Source organism: Alexandromys fortis, unplaced genomic scaffold, assembly GCF_014885135.2.
Source record: "Alexandromys fortis isolate MF-2015 unplaced genomic scaffold, M_Fortis_MF-2015_v1.1 scaffold_25, whole genome shotgun sequence".
In the NCBI taxonomy this organism is placed as follows: Eukaryota; Metazoa; Chordata; class Mammalia; order Rodentia; family Cricetidae; genus Alexandromys; species Alexandromys fortis.
Genome location: NW_026067904.1, coordinates 10,767,267 through 10,783,751, shown reverse-complemented (window position 1 = coordinate 10,783,751; position 16,485 = coordinate 10,767,267). Strand labels below are relative to the sequence as shown.

The 16,485-nt window shown below is 47.5% G+C and overlaps 1 protein-coding gene and 1 long non-coding RNA gene across 5 annotated transcripts; one reads left to right on the top strand and one right to left on the bottom strand.

Moving 5' to 3' along the window:
• Positions 1-7,302: 7,302 nt before the first annotated feature.
• Positions 7,303-9,252, bottom strand: LOC126497162 (uncharacterized). The gene is made up of 2 exons (XR_007590535.1): positions 9,112-9,252; positions 7,303-7,496 (listed from the first exon to the last, which is right to left on the bottom strand). It is a non-coding gene; the product is annotated as an uncharacterized lncRNA (long non-coding RNA).
• Positions 9,253-9,305: 53 nt separating this feature from the next.
• On the top strand, positions 9,306-16,485 carry CUNH18orf21 (chromosome unknown C18orf21 homolog). 4 transcript variants are annotated; one of them, XM_050135062.1, is made up of 5 exons: positions 9,329-9,492; positions 9,570-9,592; positions 11,066-11,265; positions 13,728-13,927; positions 15,927-16,485. In XM_050135062.1, the coding sequence occupies exons 1-5, from the start codon at positions 9,416-9,418 to the stop codon at positions 16,078-16,080; spliced, it is 654 nt and encodes a 217-aa protein (XP_049991019.1). In that variant the 5' UTR covers positions 9,329-9,415; the 3' UTR covers positions 16,081-16,485. The 4 variants fall into 4 exon arrangements, with proteins under 4 accessions (XP_049991021.1, XP_049991019.1, XP_049991017.1 ...); XM_050135064.1 differs by lacking the exon at positions 13,728-13,927 and having other exon boundaries at positions 9,306-9,492; XM_050135060.1 differs by lacking the exons at positions 9,329-9,492; positions 9,570-9,592 and adding an exon at positions 9,794-10,018.

Here is a 16,485-nt window from a genome sequence, read left to right as displayed (position 1 = left end):
TGTCTGCCTATATGCTGCCATGCTTCCTGTAACGATGGTGATGAGCTAAACCTCTGAAACTGTAAGCAAACCCCAAGGAAGTGCCTTCCTTCATAAGCACTGCCGTGGTCATGGTGTCTCTTCACAGCAACAGAACAGTGGCTAAGACGTAAACTAGTGTGGTGTGTAGTGAAGCACACCACAAAGCGGACACAATATTAGGGTTCAGGCCTTTGCTACTGAAATCTGCGAAGGAGAGAGAAGCCACAGAGGAGCAGGGTATAGAAGGAATATCTCCAGATCCACAAAAGGCCAAAGATTTCCACGGACTTCGTCTGCCAAGCTACACAATTTCTGAAGGACAAAGATGTATTCCAAAGTGACCTGCGACAGAAGTCACCACACCCTGGGCTTGTTAGACAACTTGTGGAGGTCTCAGAAAAAAATGTGTTTCAAAGCGTTCTTTCAACCACAGGGTGTTGGGAGAGGCCAGTGAGTCGATGGGTCTGAGAAGAGTTGCTTCCAGCCAGTGGAGACAAAGTCTCTTCTTTTAGGCAGACAAAAAAATGACTCTATTGATTCCATTTTCATATTCTAATGTTATAAGCTCCAGAAGCTATTAAATAAGCAACAGGGGGGAGGAGCAAGATGGCTCAGTGAGCAAAGGAACTTGCCGCCAAGTCTGAAGACCTTCAGAATCCACGTGGTGGAAGGAGAGAACCAATTCCAGCAAGTTGTCCATCAGCCTGCATGTGTGCACCACGACATTTCACTCTGTGCACACCTGTGTGTAACACACACACATGCACACACACATGCATACACACATACCACACACACACACACCACACATGCACCACACACATACCACATATACACACACACGCACACACACACCAGACACACACACACCACACATACACACACACACACACACACACGCACACACACACGCGCACACACACACACACAAGGGTGTTACTGCACCTAGGACTAAGTCCAAGACAGACTAAACTGAAATGTGTTGTTCAAAGCCCCCAGTCTCACAGATTTTCCCATCAGGCTCCTCTGGCCCCAAGGGAGCAGTCTCCATCTTCCAAGACAGGCATGGAGTAGCCGCATGACCTGTTCAGTAAAAGGGCCTCCTCATGCCTGCTCCCAACTTCCAACCCAATCCCAGACAGTGAAAATGAGGAACACAGAATAAAAGGAGATATGATCAGATAATTTTCTTCTGAATTCATGTTTTGGGGGGGGGGGGGGTTAGAGACAGAGTCTCTCTGTGTAGCCTTGGCTGTCCTGACACTCATCTGTAGAGTCTGGCCTTGAATTCAGAGAGCCACCTGCCTCTGCGTCTCAAGTGCTGGGAGTAAGAGCATGCACCACCACACCCAGCTTTTTAAAAGTAATTAAAATAATAATATTTACAATACTTTAACTCATTAAATGTAGTAACAATATTGGCAGTAACATTCTCAGTAGGAAAGAACTCTCAATTTTATATGTGAACATCTATGGAAAACTGCCTTTTGATTGACAGGTAACACCTTAACAAGTACTTTTAGGGGCCAGAGAGATGCCTCAGTGGTTAAGAGCACGTACTGCTCTTCCACAGGACCCAACACCCATATTGGCACATTAAGCAGTTCACCAGCCCCTGTATCTCCAGCCCCTGTGGGTATCTGTGCTCAAGGGCATATACCTACACACAACACACTCATAGTCATAATTCCTTAAATCATTTTAATCTGGCCTTTGATGATTTCATAAATGCATACAATACATCTTGATCATTTTCACCCGTTATCCTCTTTTCCCCTCTCACACTGGCTGAATCCCTCATTCTGCCCAGCAAGCCCCTGGTTGTTCCTTTTCTGTCGCAGTGATAAGACACCCTGACAGAAGCAACTTAAGGGAAAAGGGGTCCTTCAGAGAGGTTGATCCGGCTCACAGATCAAGAAGAGTATGAAGACAAAGCAGCAAGCGCCTGGAGCAGCTGGTCCTGGTCCAAGAGCATCCACAACCAGGAAGCAGAGGGCTACGAATGCTCGCTGCTGCTCACCGTCCTTTCTCCGGTTACACCATCCAGGATGCTGCCAGGGACAGGCTCTACTCACGACAAAGCCGGGTCCTGGGAAAGGGAGATGATAAGGGAACTTGCCATCCAGCCTGACAGCCTAAATCAGACCCCTGAGTCCAACAGCGTGGAAAGAGAACCGACTCCTGAAGGCTCATCTCCCAAGTGATTCTGGGTTGTCGCACTGATAATCAGCACTAACCACCACACGCGGCTGCCGCCTTCATGTCTGTTTATTGTTGATAGAGGAAGAAGAGTGGAAACCAGTGGGTCTAACTAGGGCTGCTTGCATGAGCACGGTGGGGTTATTTATAAGGACATGAGCAACAAGGGGACATTTACGCCGCTGATGAAAAACTACTCCCCTCCCCCAGCAGCCATTAACTTCCAGTGGCTCTGGGGGAAGAGAAACAACTAAGGGTTCAAGAAACATTGATCCTCAACCAAACCACTCGGTTGCTAAGTCACAAGCCACTAAGTGAAACAAAACAGCAAAGGAACAGCCACCATTTACTGAGCACACACAATCTCACAATAATTCTTTAATCTCACAATAATCCTTTGAAAGGGAGACTGGAAGCCTCATTTTATAAATGTGGAAACTGAGCAGAGCAACAACACACACCCAAGGTCACATGGCCAGGAAGAAGCCTAGCCAGTTCTCTTAAAGCTCAAGGCCAAATCCACCTCACCAATGAGATGTTGTTTCTGCTCAGGCTTGCACAGGACACCCTGGTACCCACTGGCCACGCTACTCGAAGGGGCCTCTGTCTGACCTCACAGTCCCGTTATTGGCACACCCACAAAGCTGTGCCACCTCCTGCCACACCTGACTACAGACAACTGAGCAGACACGGCAGGCATGGCAGTAAGGGCAGCACTTACTGACACAGAGTGGGTCCCACCGGGATCAAGAGCCAGGTGGCCAGACACTGTGGCCAGAGTTGCGAGCATGCCATGTGCTTAGGGTAGGCCTGGGCCTGGTGGGCACAGAAACAAGGGGCAGAGCTGGGGCACAACCCAGAGGATGGCACACTGATGCCAAAGCAGAGTGACCATCAAAGAAGACGGTCCTGACCTGCTGCCTGGTGCCTGGCAGCCGAGGTCTCTGCTACCTCTCTCTTTTTTAAAAAAAATATTTATTTAGTTAGTTATTATGTATACAATATTCTGTCTGTCTATGCCTGCAGGCCAGAAGGGGGCACCAGACCCCACTACAGATGGTTGTGAGCCACCATGTGGTTGCTGGGAATTGAACTCAGGACCTTTGGTAGAGCAGGTGATGCTCTTAACCGCTGAGCCATCTCTCCAGCCCCTCTGCTACCTCTCTTGCCCACCCTTCCTCTGTGATTGACAGACTTACAGCGGGGGGGGGGGAGAGGGGACACGATGCAAAGGGGTTACTGCACAAACCTCACAGTTGGAGGGCCTGGCGTTTGGTGGTGTGGCCATTCATGTGTCTACACAGTTCAGAAATGACTTGCCACTGTGATAGTTCTGAGTTGGCTCAGGCTGGGTCTCGCATTCTATGTGGGAGCTGGGGCTTGCACACCCAGGATGTTCTGGGCCTGAACTGATGCCTTGACAAGAGTACTGCAGGAGCTAGAGAATGTCGGGCCTCTGTTACCACGCTGTCCGTCACCCAGCGACAAGGACTAAGCTGCTCTACTCAACAGCTGAATGCCAAGAGGGGACACAGAAACAGCAGCCCTTGCTGGGCCTTTCAAAACATTCTATTGTTCAAAATGGGCTGCATAGTGAGGTCCAAGACATCCAGGGCTATCTAGAAAGACCCTGTCTCAAAATACAAAACAAAAACAAACGACAAAAAAACAGATCATAGAACCAGCTCTGACTTAAAGAAATGAAAAGTAGATTCTACTTCTTGATAAGAAAAGTGGCGTGTGCCTACAGGGGTTGGTTATTGGCAGCTGTTTTTGCAGACAATCTGCCACAAAAGATACAAGCAGACCAGTTGCACAGACTTATCTGCCTTTATTTCTCCTTATCCCTGCCTGGAATGTAGGTGTGGTGACTGGAACTTCAGCAGTCCTCTTGTGTCTGTGAGGCAACCTGGGAGATGAGAGCTGCCCACTGAGGAAAGGAGAGAAGGAGGAAGGTTTCCCCCAGAGGATCTGTCCCACCAGGTACGACTCCTTCCAGAGCTACCTGACACGCACAAAGCTTATTTGGTTTCTCCATTATACAAAACACAGTGTGCTCAGCTGCATGTGGACAGCTAAGGGAAGGAATCACAGATGGCCTACACTGAAGCATTTCCTAGTCTAAAAATCTGTCCCTAGGTACAGAGGCTGACCAGGTGGTGCAGTGCCTGCTTAGCTTGCAAGAAGCCCCAGTCTTGACCGCTAGCACCACAAAAAACTGGGTGCAGTGCCCTCAGGAGGTAGAGGCGGGAGGATCAGGATCATCAAACCACCCTCCTCAGCAGCATATAGAATGTGAGGCTAGCCTGAGCTACGAGAGACCCTGTTTCCAAAACCGGATGAGCTGGAGAGATGGCTTAGCCAGGAGTGACTGGTGCGCAAACAGGATCTGAGTTTGGATCCCGGCACCGGCAAAAACCGACTGCTGCAGTTTGCACCAAAAAATGCCGAGTGTGTGGCATGGGGACAGGACAGGTGGGTCCCCGACTTACTGGCCACCTAGCTAAGATAAAACACTAAGAGATTCAAAACTAAAGTGACCGCGCCGCATGGTTTAGAGCCCCCGCTGCTCTTCCAGAGGACCCAGCTGTGACCCTCCAGCACCACACAGCAGCTCACAACTGTCTGTAACTCCGGGTCCTGGGGACCCGATGTCCTCTTTTGTACTCCCTGGGCACCAGGCATGATGTAGTGCACAGACAAACATGTCCGCCAAACATCCACACACATAAGAAAAAAATTTTTTTACAGTAAAATAAGGTATAGAAGCGATTGGGCAAGACACTTCGACCTTAGCCTCTGGCCTCCAGATGTGCAGGCGAATGAACCCGTACAAATTTGCACACACACTCCGAAGTACAAGGTCATTCTCAGCACAGAGCAAGTTCAAGGCTAACCTGGACCACGTGAGTGCTGTTTATAAAATACATTAGCTCTAATCCTGAGTAACTGTGAATATTCAAGCCAAAGGTTTGGTGGTGAGGTTTGGGGAACCCTGGGTTGTAGGAGAAGATGCTAGGCCAGTCCTATTCTTTCGTAGACGCGCTGCTGGAGGAGAGACTCCTTTACAGCCTTGCTACCACAGCGGAGGGAGCTTCGGAGCCGGTTCCTGGCACGGCACTCAGGGGGAAGCAGCAGGGGAAGTTCAACCCGGGTCATCAACCCCACACTCCCGCCTCCCACCGCTCCCTCGCTGTCAGCCACCCCCTCTCATCGCTGATCTCTACTGCCACCGTCTGAGAAACTTCGCTTCTTCCGAATTCACACAACCGGCAAATACCTAAAGCAAGAACAGGTGTGCCCAGGGGACCCCACAGCCGCAAGTCTAGCAAGGGAAGCAAGCTGGGGACTGCAGATGAGAGTGGAGCACACAGGAGGGGTCTGCCATGACCCTCTAGCCTCCAGCAGCGACACCCGGGAAGGATGGCTGCCCAGCAGAACCGATTTCTTTCGCGGTGGCTGAACTTGCCTCCGCTATCATTTCACTCGTTTTCGTATAGAGGTTGGCAAAACTTTTGCATATATTTCAAGTTATTGAAATAGTTTATTGCCCCCCATCTATTTTCAAAGAGCGGTTAGCTATCTAAAAACAAACGATCCCTTTCTGAATATATTTAAATATAATTAGAGAGGCACGGCTGCCGCACACGGTATTATGTAGACATCGTGTAAACAAATTATTCACCGTGCGGGTTGACAAGATCTTGGGGTCCTGCAGTCTAATTTTTAACACTAATGGCTTTTCAGAAATATCCCGGGGCACAGAAAAACAGCACCTGGCAGCCGGCCTCCACATCCCTGTAGAGCTTCGCGTCTTCCCTTGCGGTTCCGCCCGGAGCAAACCTGTTGCCTGCGTGCGGGCCTCCTGCTTCCCGGGCAGGGTGACCGGTTTACAGCGTCGGTGGTAACAGGTGGATTCGGACCTGCGCGGACTCCCGCTCTCCCGGCCCGCGCCGGCGGAGCTGCTAGTCTAGCCGGCTGCTGTCGGGCTGTTCCCCGGGCTAACCTCCCACCCCGCTGCACGTTCTCTTCCCGTGCAATCTCTCCGTCTGTTTCTGCTCCCATCCACTGGGTCTGGAAACGTCCCCGGAGCAGGTCCGTGTCCCCCTTTCCATAGCTCACTGATCCGGCTCCGCACTGCTCACCACAGTCCAAGCCGAGGTCCTCGACGTAATTCTTCACACCCGTTCTAATAAATAGCGATTCTCCAGCCCCCTCACTGACCCGAGTACTAGCGTGACTGTTTTTACCGTTTATACCTCACCTCCTTGGCAGAAGGGTCCTTTCCGCGATCTATGCCCAGGGCTGCAGCCCGGATCCTTCAACACTCGGACTGCCCGAGTCCTCCGCCCGGCCCTGGCCACGACTTGGGGCGAATGGACTGGGCTCCGGGGATGCGCGGTGAAGCTGGCCCGGGATCGCCGGGATCGCCGGGATCGCGCTCGAACCACGGAGGAGTCTCGCCGGGATCGCGCTCGTACCCCAGAGGATGCTTACCTACCTGGTTCGCACTCGGCCCGGATACCGGGATCCCAGTAGTACCTGGGCTCCGTCCCTCAGGATTACACTCGGACTCGCCTTCAGGGTCCGCCGGCTCCAGAGAATGCTTTGCTAGGCAGCAGTGTCAGGGGCTGGGCGGTCAGCAGGGAGTCCCAACCAAGTTATCCCTCGTATCTCTTTTGAGGGGAGCTGCCGAGAGTCTGTGCACCGACCTGGCGGAGCCTGAGTGGTCCGAGGGACTCCTCCAAGCCAGCTTGCCCGCCCACAGACCGGGGTCTCCCTGGTGCTCTTGGTTGCTTCTCCTCGGTAAGAGAATTTGCGCCTCGCGGGGATCCACGCGAAACTAAACTATTTTTCCCTCTGCTGGTGACTGTCGGAAACTGCAAGCGAGCGAAGAAATGCAGAAAGGTTTGCTTCCCTGCTGGCTGCTCACCTGTGTGTGTGTGTGGGGGGGGTGTCTTCCATCCACTACAGGCTTTGGAAATGCGCACTACTTGTAAGCGGATTATTCTGTTGTACTGTGTTTTGTTCTATATGCCACATTAAGAAAATGCAATTCATTTTTAGAGTCATTTCTCCACCTTATTTTAAATATTTATTTATTTTGTTGTATATATAGGGGTGTTTTGCCTTCATGTTTGTGCACTACAAGCATGCCTGGTAAACAAGGAGTCCAGAAGAGGTCAACGGATCCCCTGAATCTGGAGTTACAGGTGGTTGTGAGCTGCTGGTCTACAAAGCGAGTTCCAGGACATTCGGGGCTACACAGAGAAACCCTGTCTCGAAAAATAAACAAAACAAAACAAATTAAAAATAAAAAACAACAAAAGAAGAAGAAAAACTAGCGTTCTCTTCTGGCATTTATGGCTAGAGAACCAAGAACATTTCTGGAGAAGCCATATTTTGATTTTTGGGTTTTATCTCTTCCTGGACTCATAATGTGTGAGATGACCCTCTCAGGAAATGCTGGACCTGGTAGTGCAAAGTCATGGTTTGTGGCTCGTGGAGGGAGCTGTTGACCCGAGAGCAGAGCCGTGGGAAGTGGTGAAAAGAGGAATCAGGGGCTGGGGGTCAGGATCCGAGGGGGGGAAGTATACTGGGCACCTGGGCAGGTCTCTGTGGACAATCAGGACAGTTATTTTAGCGACTCTGCCACTGAGAAAACAGGTGAGAAGTCAAGCAGAGCTGCTGAGCAGGCATTTGAATACAGGAGAGTGGTCTCGGAGAGGAAAGAAAGAGGCAGGGGAAGGACCGGAAGATGGAAAGTAGAGGAGGTGTGATTCTCCCTTCTTTTCTGCCTTACAGGCTGGTAAAAGGGACCAGAGTCTGGAAACAGATGTGGTGTGGTGGCTCACACTTGTCATCTTGGGACTCAGTCGGCTGAGGCAAAAAGTAGGGTAAGATAAAGAACAGGCTGGACTACAGAGTGAGTTTGAGGACACCTTGGACTACAAGGTATGTCTCTACCTCAAGAAAGGAAAAAACTATTTCTTGCCGGGCGGTGGTGGGGCACGCCTTTAATCCCAGCACTCAGGAGGCTGAGGCAGGCGGATCTCTGGGAGTTCGAGGCCAGCCTGGTCTACAAGAGCTAGTGCCAGGGACAGGCTCCAAAGCTACAGAGAAACCCTGTCTCGAAAAACTAAAACAAAACAAAACAAACAAAAAAAAGAATATGCGTGCCAGGCTGGCGTGGTGGTACTTGCCTTTAATCCCAGCACTCAGGAGCCAAGCAAATATGAGAGTTGGAGGCCAGCCTGGTCTACATAGTGAGTTCCAGGACACCCAGAGCTATGAAGAAAGACTCTGTCTCAAAAAATTAAATTAGTAAAGTGAACTCATAAAAAAATGTGCAGGCTGGAGAGATGGCTCAGAGGTTAAGAGCATTGTCTGCTCTTCCAAAGGTCCTGAGTTCAATTCCCAGCAACCACATGGTGGCTCACAACCATCTGTAATGGGGTCTGGTGCCCCTTCTGGCCTGCAGGTATACACACAGACAGAATATTGTATACTAAATAAATATTTAAAAAAAAAAAAAGAAAAACAATGTGCGTGAAATAAATCAAACTAGGGCTGGAGAAATGTCTTGGCCATTAAGGGCATTTACTGGATTAGCATTTAAGAGCACTAATTGTTCTTGCAGGGGACCGGGGTTTCTTTCCCAGCAACCACGTGGCAGCTCTAGCTCCAGTTCCAAGGGTCGGGATACCTTCTGACTTCCCCAGGTACAGCACACAAGAGACGCACATACATACCCGCAGGCAAACACCCATACACATAATATATAAATCAGAGAGGGAGGGAGGGAAGGAAGGAGAGAGGGAGGGAGAACAAACTAGAAGAGTAAAGAAAACCACCTGGATGGCAGTTGACTGATTAACGTTGTTAAATTACCCAGATCTTGACCTGATGGTTAGAAGAAGCAAAACAAGAATGAAGTCAGTGAGGTTGGTGGAGCCTTGGGCTCGGGAGCCTGTTCCATTCCGGGCACAAGAACTTCACTTTGGATGTTACAGGGAGCCACATCAAAACCAGAGGACTAAGAACTCCCGGTGTGAAACCGAGAAGATCGGAACTTCAAAATCGCGAGTGCGTGTTTCCGGAGGGAGTTTGAGTACGGAGGCCCACGATGGTTACACACGAAAGCTGACTTCCGGCGTGGTCTTTCGCGGCGTCTCGGAGGCCGGGCGCGCTAGCTATGCGGCAGAAGCACTACCTTGAAGCGGCGGCTCGCGGCCTGGTGGAAAGCTGCCCTGGCCAGGCCCGCTACCTCCTGTAGGAGAGGGACGGAGGGCGGGCGGGCGGGTGGGCGGCCACGGTGTCCCGGCCTCACTCCTTGCTCTCTTTTGCAGCTGGGCCTACAATTCGACACACGGTAGGAGAACGCCGGCTGCGGTGGCTTCGGCCCGTGTCCCCCAGCTCTGCGCCATTCCGACTTTCCAGTGATCCAAAAGAGAAGGCCGATCGACTTGTCTCATAGAAAAAACAAAGTCCTAGGTTTCTCAGTTGCACGAAAAACCTAAGTTCCAAATTCTTTAATATGTCTTAACCCTTACCATTTGACACATTGGTCAGTCTTTTTTTTTTTTTTTAAAGTGTTTTTGTGCTCTAGCCCACACATTGTGTGTTTGTGTTTCCAAGAGCATGAACGTTGAGAAGTCAGAGAGCTTTGGGAATACACTCTGTCCTGCTAGAGGGATTCCTGGAGATGGAACTCTGTGCCGTGACCCACAGAACCATCTCGATAGCACACTGATGTTCCTGGAAGACCGGTGGTTCTTCTTCTTGCTCCTGTACCTGAGTATACTTTGTTGGTTCTCCTAATCTTCCAAGATCCAAATACTGTGTCCCCAGAACTCAGTTCTTAGATGACAGTTTCTCATTCAGTCTTAGGGTTGGGTACAGTATACTGAGACATTCCTGATTCCAGCCTAGATATCTCCTCCAGATTCTAGACTCATGATCTCACTGCCTTCTTAGCCTTTTTTTTTTTTTTTTTTAAATGACTAGTTCTTCCCACCGGAGTAAACTGATTCTGTCTTTACTTTGAAGCCATTCTTTACTCCCTAACATCTCTCCTTGGTCCTTCTTGTGTCAGCAAATCACATTGGCTTTAAAATACCTCCCCATTTTTATATCCATTGCTTCTAACCTGGTCCAAACAATTAGTGTTCTTCTCCTGGATTGCTGCTAACTGTATTCCTGCAGCCTGTTTCTAAGCCAGCATGCCAAATAACCTCTGTGACATACTTTGTTCACTTGACTCCAGCCACACCAGACCTGCTTGCTGTTGTATTCCAGGGCTTCCCCGAATGCCTTAGCATGCCTGGGACTCTACTTATTGCCTGCTGTCATTTCTCTCTACAAATGTCATTTGATGAAGCCTTCCCTAGCCACCTTCTTTAGTTACAATAACAGGACCCTGATATCTGATCCCCTCCCTTACCCCCATCCCCTGGCCCAGCACTCTGATGTTGTTTGTCATCTGGTTGTCCATTGTTCACAGTACCCCAAAAATACTGGTTGTACTAATATGAAAGAAAGGGAGGGAGGGCAAAGCCTGTGCAATTTAAGTGTGGTAAATGTATTGATAACGAAGCAACAAATGAGCAAAGTAGTAAAGGCCAGCAGCCTGCCTGTACGTTGCTGAAGGAGTAGCTGGAGGGAATTAGAGAATTTTGTAAAGTACATCACTGCCAGTTTGCTTTTATGAATTTTCGTATCTAGAGTTTGCTTCAAGAGACTATCTGCTGATAACATGGGTATATTTATCTTTTTCCCATTTATGATGCCATTTGTTTGAGGTAACAAACATGCTCACTTGTGAATTTGGTTTATGTAATTGTAGAGGAGAACAGCACTTTTGAAGAAACATGTCCACACTGCTTCCAGTTGTTGGTTCTGGATAACTCTAGAGTGCGCCTCAAACCCAAGGCCAAACTGACACCCAAGATACAGAAACTCCTTAATCGAGAAGCAAGAAATTATACACTCAGTTTTAAAGAAGCAAAGCTGTTGAGAAAGTACAAAGACTCCACAAGTGTTCTGGTAAGGTTGCAACTCTAGTACATAAAAATGTGGTTTTATTTTGTCTTCCGTCCCTTAGGTCAGAAATCAGCCTTCCAGCATCTGGACTGTTAAGGGCACACACAGTGTTTCTGTATCAGCAGTTCACCAAGGGCACAATTTACTTTTATTATTTAGAGACAGGGTTCTCTTATGTAGCCCTAGCCGTTGTAGAACTCATGGCCTCAAACTCAGGGATCCGCCTTCCTCTGCCTCCTGAGTGCTGGGATTAAAGGTGTGTGCCACTATACCAGCTAGTTTTATTATTACTATTATTATTGATAACTGCCTGAAAACAAGTGACGGACGAGCTGCCTGTGCTCACGTCACTGTTTTCCAGTGTAACTCACAGGATAGGGTACCACTTAATCCTTCCTTTGGTGACACTACCCTTGTGTACAGTCCAATGTCAGCATGTAAGTACTTGTCCACCCGGCAAAGTGTTTAGTATCAGGAATACAACAAAAATTCCCTAGGGCTTACAAGATGAAGCCCACCATCAGATATGTTTTATATCTTGCATGCTCTGTGTGAACATTATCAGCCTACTCAAGTACTTGTAGGCACTGGATATTACTATAGTTTAGGTCTGGCCTAAGACAGGGTCTTGCTATGCAGCCAAAACTGGCCTTAAACCTACTGTGTGGGGTAGGCTGATCTCAACCTGTGAGCCTCCTGCCACAGGAAATTGTTAGAAAACATCGCTGCAACATATTTGGAAAATGTTCCTATAGGAAGATAAGTCTTCTGATGTTTTACTTTGCTGAAGTTTTAGTTAGCGATCACTAGAAAGGCTCAGGATGTTTAGCTAATTTATCCTTTTTTTTTTTTTTTTGATTTTCGAGACAGGGTTTCTCCGTAGCTTTTGGTTCCTGTCCTGGAACTAGCTCTTGTAGTCCAGGCTGGCCTCGAACTCACAGAGATCCGCCTGCCTCTGCCTCCTGAGTGCTGGGATTAAAGGCGCGCACCACTACTGCCCGGCTAGTTAATTTATCTTAATCTGTATGCGATCTTTTCCCAAAAACTATGAGGCAGCAGGCCTTTAATGCAAATTGCTATAGTCACACTTCTACTGCTGCGATAAAACACCACGACCAAGGCAATTTATAAAAGAAAGTGTTTAATTAGGCTTACGGTTCCAGGACTAGACTCCATAGTGGCTGAATGAAGGAACAGCTGAGGGCTCTCATCTTGATTCACAACCTTGAGGCAGAGAGAGACACTGGGAGTCACCATCTTTTGAAACTTCAAAGCCCGCCCCCAGTAACACTTCCTCCAGCAAGGCTAACATCCTAATCCTTCCCAAACAGTTACACCAACTGGATTTCAAGCACGTGAGCCTATGGGGCTGTTCTCAAACCACCACACAGATCTTCATTTGCATCTTTGTCGGTGTTTGAAATCTGAGTACCTCAGATTTACATTCTAATGAGACATGAGCTATGTAGAAAAGGCATTTAAGTACCAAGTGGACCATGTCTTAACAGTACATCCTACTGGGGCTGGAGAGATGGCTCAGCAGCTAAAAGCATGTGCTGCTACTTAGTTCCCAGCAGCCATTCCAACACAACCTTTTGTACCATTTTTTGGCCTCTTCATGGGACCAGTCATGTACATGGTACACATATATTTGTATGGGCAAACATCTATATATAAAACAAAACAAATATTAAATCTGAACCCTATAAGAGTTAACTTCTAGAAGCAATGATGGGAACTGAAAGGTTTTTACAGTCATACCAACATTTACAGAATCACTATGGATCCTAAGGCACTACTTAAAATGTCAGCGATCTGCCATGTTTTGTTGGGAAAATAAATCTAAAATATACCATCATAAAGGAAATAGTCAATCTTTACTGCTGTTACAAAGACTAGCCAAATGTTAGTGTCTGGTCTCTAAAACCCAGTTCCCACACAAACCAGTTTCATGTTGAAGAAGTACAGCTTATTATATTTTTTAAAATTATTTTATTTTGAGATAAACCATTTCCCCCTTCCCTTTCCTCCTTCCATACCTCCCATGTACCTATTGCTCTTTCAAATTCATGGACTCTTTTTTGTTTGTTACATGCATATATGTATGTACATATATATTCCTAAATATAACCTGCTATGTGTATGTACACTTTCAAGACTGGGCATTTAGTATTAGATAGCCAGTTGGTGCGCTCTTCCTTGGGGAAGACTATTCCTCCTGCTTTCCACATTTCTTAGTTGCCTATAGTTCTTTGTATAGCATTTTAAATAACTATTTAGCCTATACCCTCTTATTAGCAATACTGTTGTTTTTATAATTTGTCTTGTCAGATTCCTCCTGGTAGACTGGGGGTAGCCTCTGTGCTAACTTGCTTCTGTCATACTGACATAGAACCTGAGGATACCTGTGGTTTACTGAGTTACATTACCAGAGAACTCATGGCACCAACTTCTTTTTGTGGTAGCTGGTTACCTGTAGAACATGCAACAAAACAGTGAAACACCATGGCAAGAGTAGAAGCTTCCTGTCAGCACTGAAGAGCAACACAGCCACTGCTACAAACAAAGCCAACCTGAAAACACCAAAGAGAAATACCCCAGGCTCCACGCACCCAAGTCATAAGATGTCTGATTCCAAAGGCAAAAGCCCCTTTTTGACTTTCAGGTACCTTAATTTGTTAGCTGCTATGAAGTATGAAATATCACTTAATATGCACTCTTGAGTATTCCATGTACCTTGGCACATTTTCTTTTTGTTGTTGTTGTTGTTTGTTTTTTGAGACAGGGTTTCTCTGTTGATTTGGAACCTGTCCTGGAATTCACTTTGTAGACGGGATTAAAGGCGCGCGCCACCACCACCCAGCTTCTTGGCACATTTTCTTCAGGAGCCTTTGGTTTCTAATCCTCAACTCTTAAATCGGTGCATGTGACTTCTATGCCGTCTCTTAGCACCTGACATACACCCACAGCCAACTTTACCAAGGCTTTCCTCCCTCCTGTTTAACTCTGGACAAAATGCCCTCCTGTACAAACTCATTAAAATGGCAGGAGGATCGCTAGCTTCTACACCTTAGTCTTTTTTTGTTTTGTTTTGTTTTTCAAGACAGGGTTTCTCTGTGGCTTTGGAGCCTGTCCTGGAACTAGTGTAGACCAGGCTGGCCTCGAAGTCACAAAGACCCACCTGCCTCTGCCTCCCAAGTGCTGGGATTAAAGGTGTGTGCCAACACTGGCTGGCTTTCTTTTTTTTTTTTTGTTTTTTCGAGACAGGGTTTCTCTGTAGCTATGGTACCTGTCCCGGTAACTAGCTCTTGTAGACCAGGCTGGCCTCGAACTCACAGAGATCCGCCTGCCTCTGCCTCCCAAGTGCTAGGATTAAAGGCGTGTGCCACCACCGCCCGGCTAACCTTAGTGTTTATTACCAGTTTCTACCTGTTCTTTCCTGCTGCTGCTGTCCTCAGTGACTTTTTATGAGGACTATAGCAGTGATCTCCTGATGAAGACCTGGCTAACATGCAGCTCTGTCAGTAGCATTTAACCCTGACTCTGTGGCATGGGTCAAATACGTGATCATGTCTTCCCAGCCCCACTCCTGCCTGCCCATTGTGTCCTTCCTTGGCTTATTCTGTGCCACCAAACCTGAAGCCCTCACACCATGTCTCCAAACTGTACCACTTTGCTTTGTCACAAATGCTCGTTGGAATCTAACTGAATGGAGATTTGCCAGAGATGGCGAGTTCTCATTCTAGGACTCCTCAGTACTATCACTGTGCAGTCATAAACTTAAATGCAACTCCAAAGATACTGTGGGAAGAATTTAGAGAATTTTCTTACAAAAGAAACTGAAATATCTTGAGCATAAACAACAAAATCTAGCAAGGACTGAGTTGTTTCTGTTCAATGTTTGAAATTTCTATTGAGTTCAAAGTTTATGATACTGAGTTAAATTGTCAAGTCTACTTTTATGTATATTATTTAGTCAGTATTTGTATAAGAATTCAACAGAAAATGTCACTTTTTGTGTAAATATGGATAAAAGAAAATGTGGCATATTTAAAACAATTTAGTTGCATCTGGGGTACTGGGGACAGGGTTCAGTTGGTAGTCGGTAAGCACCAAGACCTGAGCTCAGATCCCCAGCACCCACAGGAACACTCATACTAGATGGTGAACGGCCTCTTCTGTGGATGTCTGTGGAGTGTGCCATATGCACCTGGCACCACCTGCTAGGCTGGTGTCTGTCTGTGGCACTGCCAAGTCTAATGGGGAAGACAGGTGGAATGGTGCCGCCCAAGCCTTTCACTGTTGAGGAACGACGTGGTCTTCAGTTGTAAGGATGGAATGTTCTTAAAGTTCTCACTTAGAATTGTCATGAATCCTGCAGTCAGGTGGGAAGAGAACTCAGCCTGATAACATTACCTCCCGGTTTATCTTTCGGGTATCATAGGTACTTCTAGAACCATCCAGTGCGCCTCCTAAATGGTGTCAGAACCTGATATTCCAAGAGGTTTTCGTTGTTGTTAATGAGAATTACTATGATGAGGACAGCCAGTGCCCATAGAGAGCTGAAATTCATGTGGTTTGCTGAGTAGAAGATGCTGGGAGGAGTTCTCTACAGAAGAATGTCCTTTGGCAATGTGTGAACGGTAGTCATTCTCTCGTTTCAGAACACCTGCATCTGGACAGTCAACACCCATCTGCTCCTCAAGGAGTGGGAGCAAAAGAAAGAAACACTTCTCTCAACTAAAAGCGCTGCTTAGTCAGAGTGCATCTGAGAAGAACCCAAAGCTGGACTTCAGGCACTTCTTATCTTCTCTGTGAAGAGAACGGCCTTTGAAAAGGACTGGACTGCCTAGTGCAGGTTCTCAGACTCCAGTTCGTTAACAGCTTTTGTCTTCTCTTGGATTTTTGAGCACATGGAGACTTGGTCCAAAAACAAGCTCTTGGCATCCTTTGGTGCTTATGCAGAAAATGCCTCATTAAATCAAGTGACTGGGACTCCCCTGGTAAATGTGAAGATGAAATACAAAAGAGCAGACCAGAGAGATGGCTCAAGGGTAAAGGCACTGGGGCCATGCCTGACACACAAGGCAGAGAGAACCCACGGTACCAGTTGTTTCTGACATGCACATGAGTGCCCCCCCATATACAAAGAGTCAATGTAATAAAGGGTTGAGGGTTTAAGAAACTGACAGTTCTTACAATAAAGATACAGTGGATTTTGAA

Coding starts and splice junctions, on each gene's coding strand:
- CUNH18orf21 (XM_050135060.1), top strand. CDS start 9,862: ATGAACGTTGAGAAGTCAGAGAGCTTTGGGAATACACTCTGTCCTGCT. Junction 10,019..11,065: donor CTTCTTGCTCCTGTACCTGA/GTATACTTTGTT, acceptor ATGTAATTGTAG/AGGAGAACAGCACTTTTGAA. Junction 11,266..13,727: donor AAGACTCCACAAGTGTTCTG/GTAAGGTTGCAA, acceptor TTTTTGTGGTAG/CTGGTTACCTGTAGAACATG.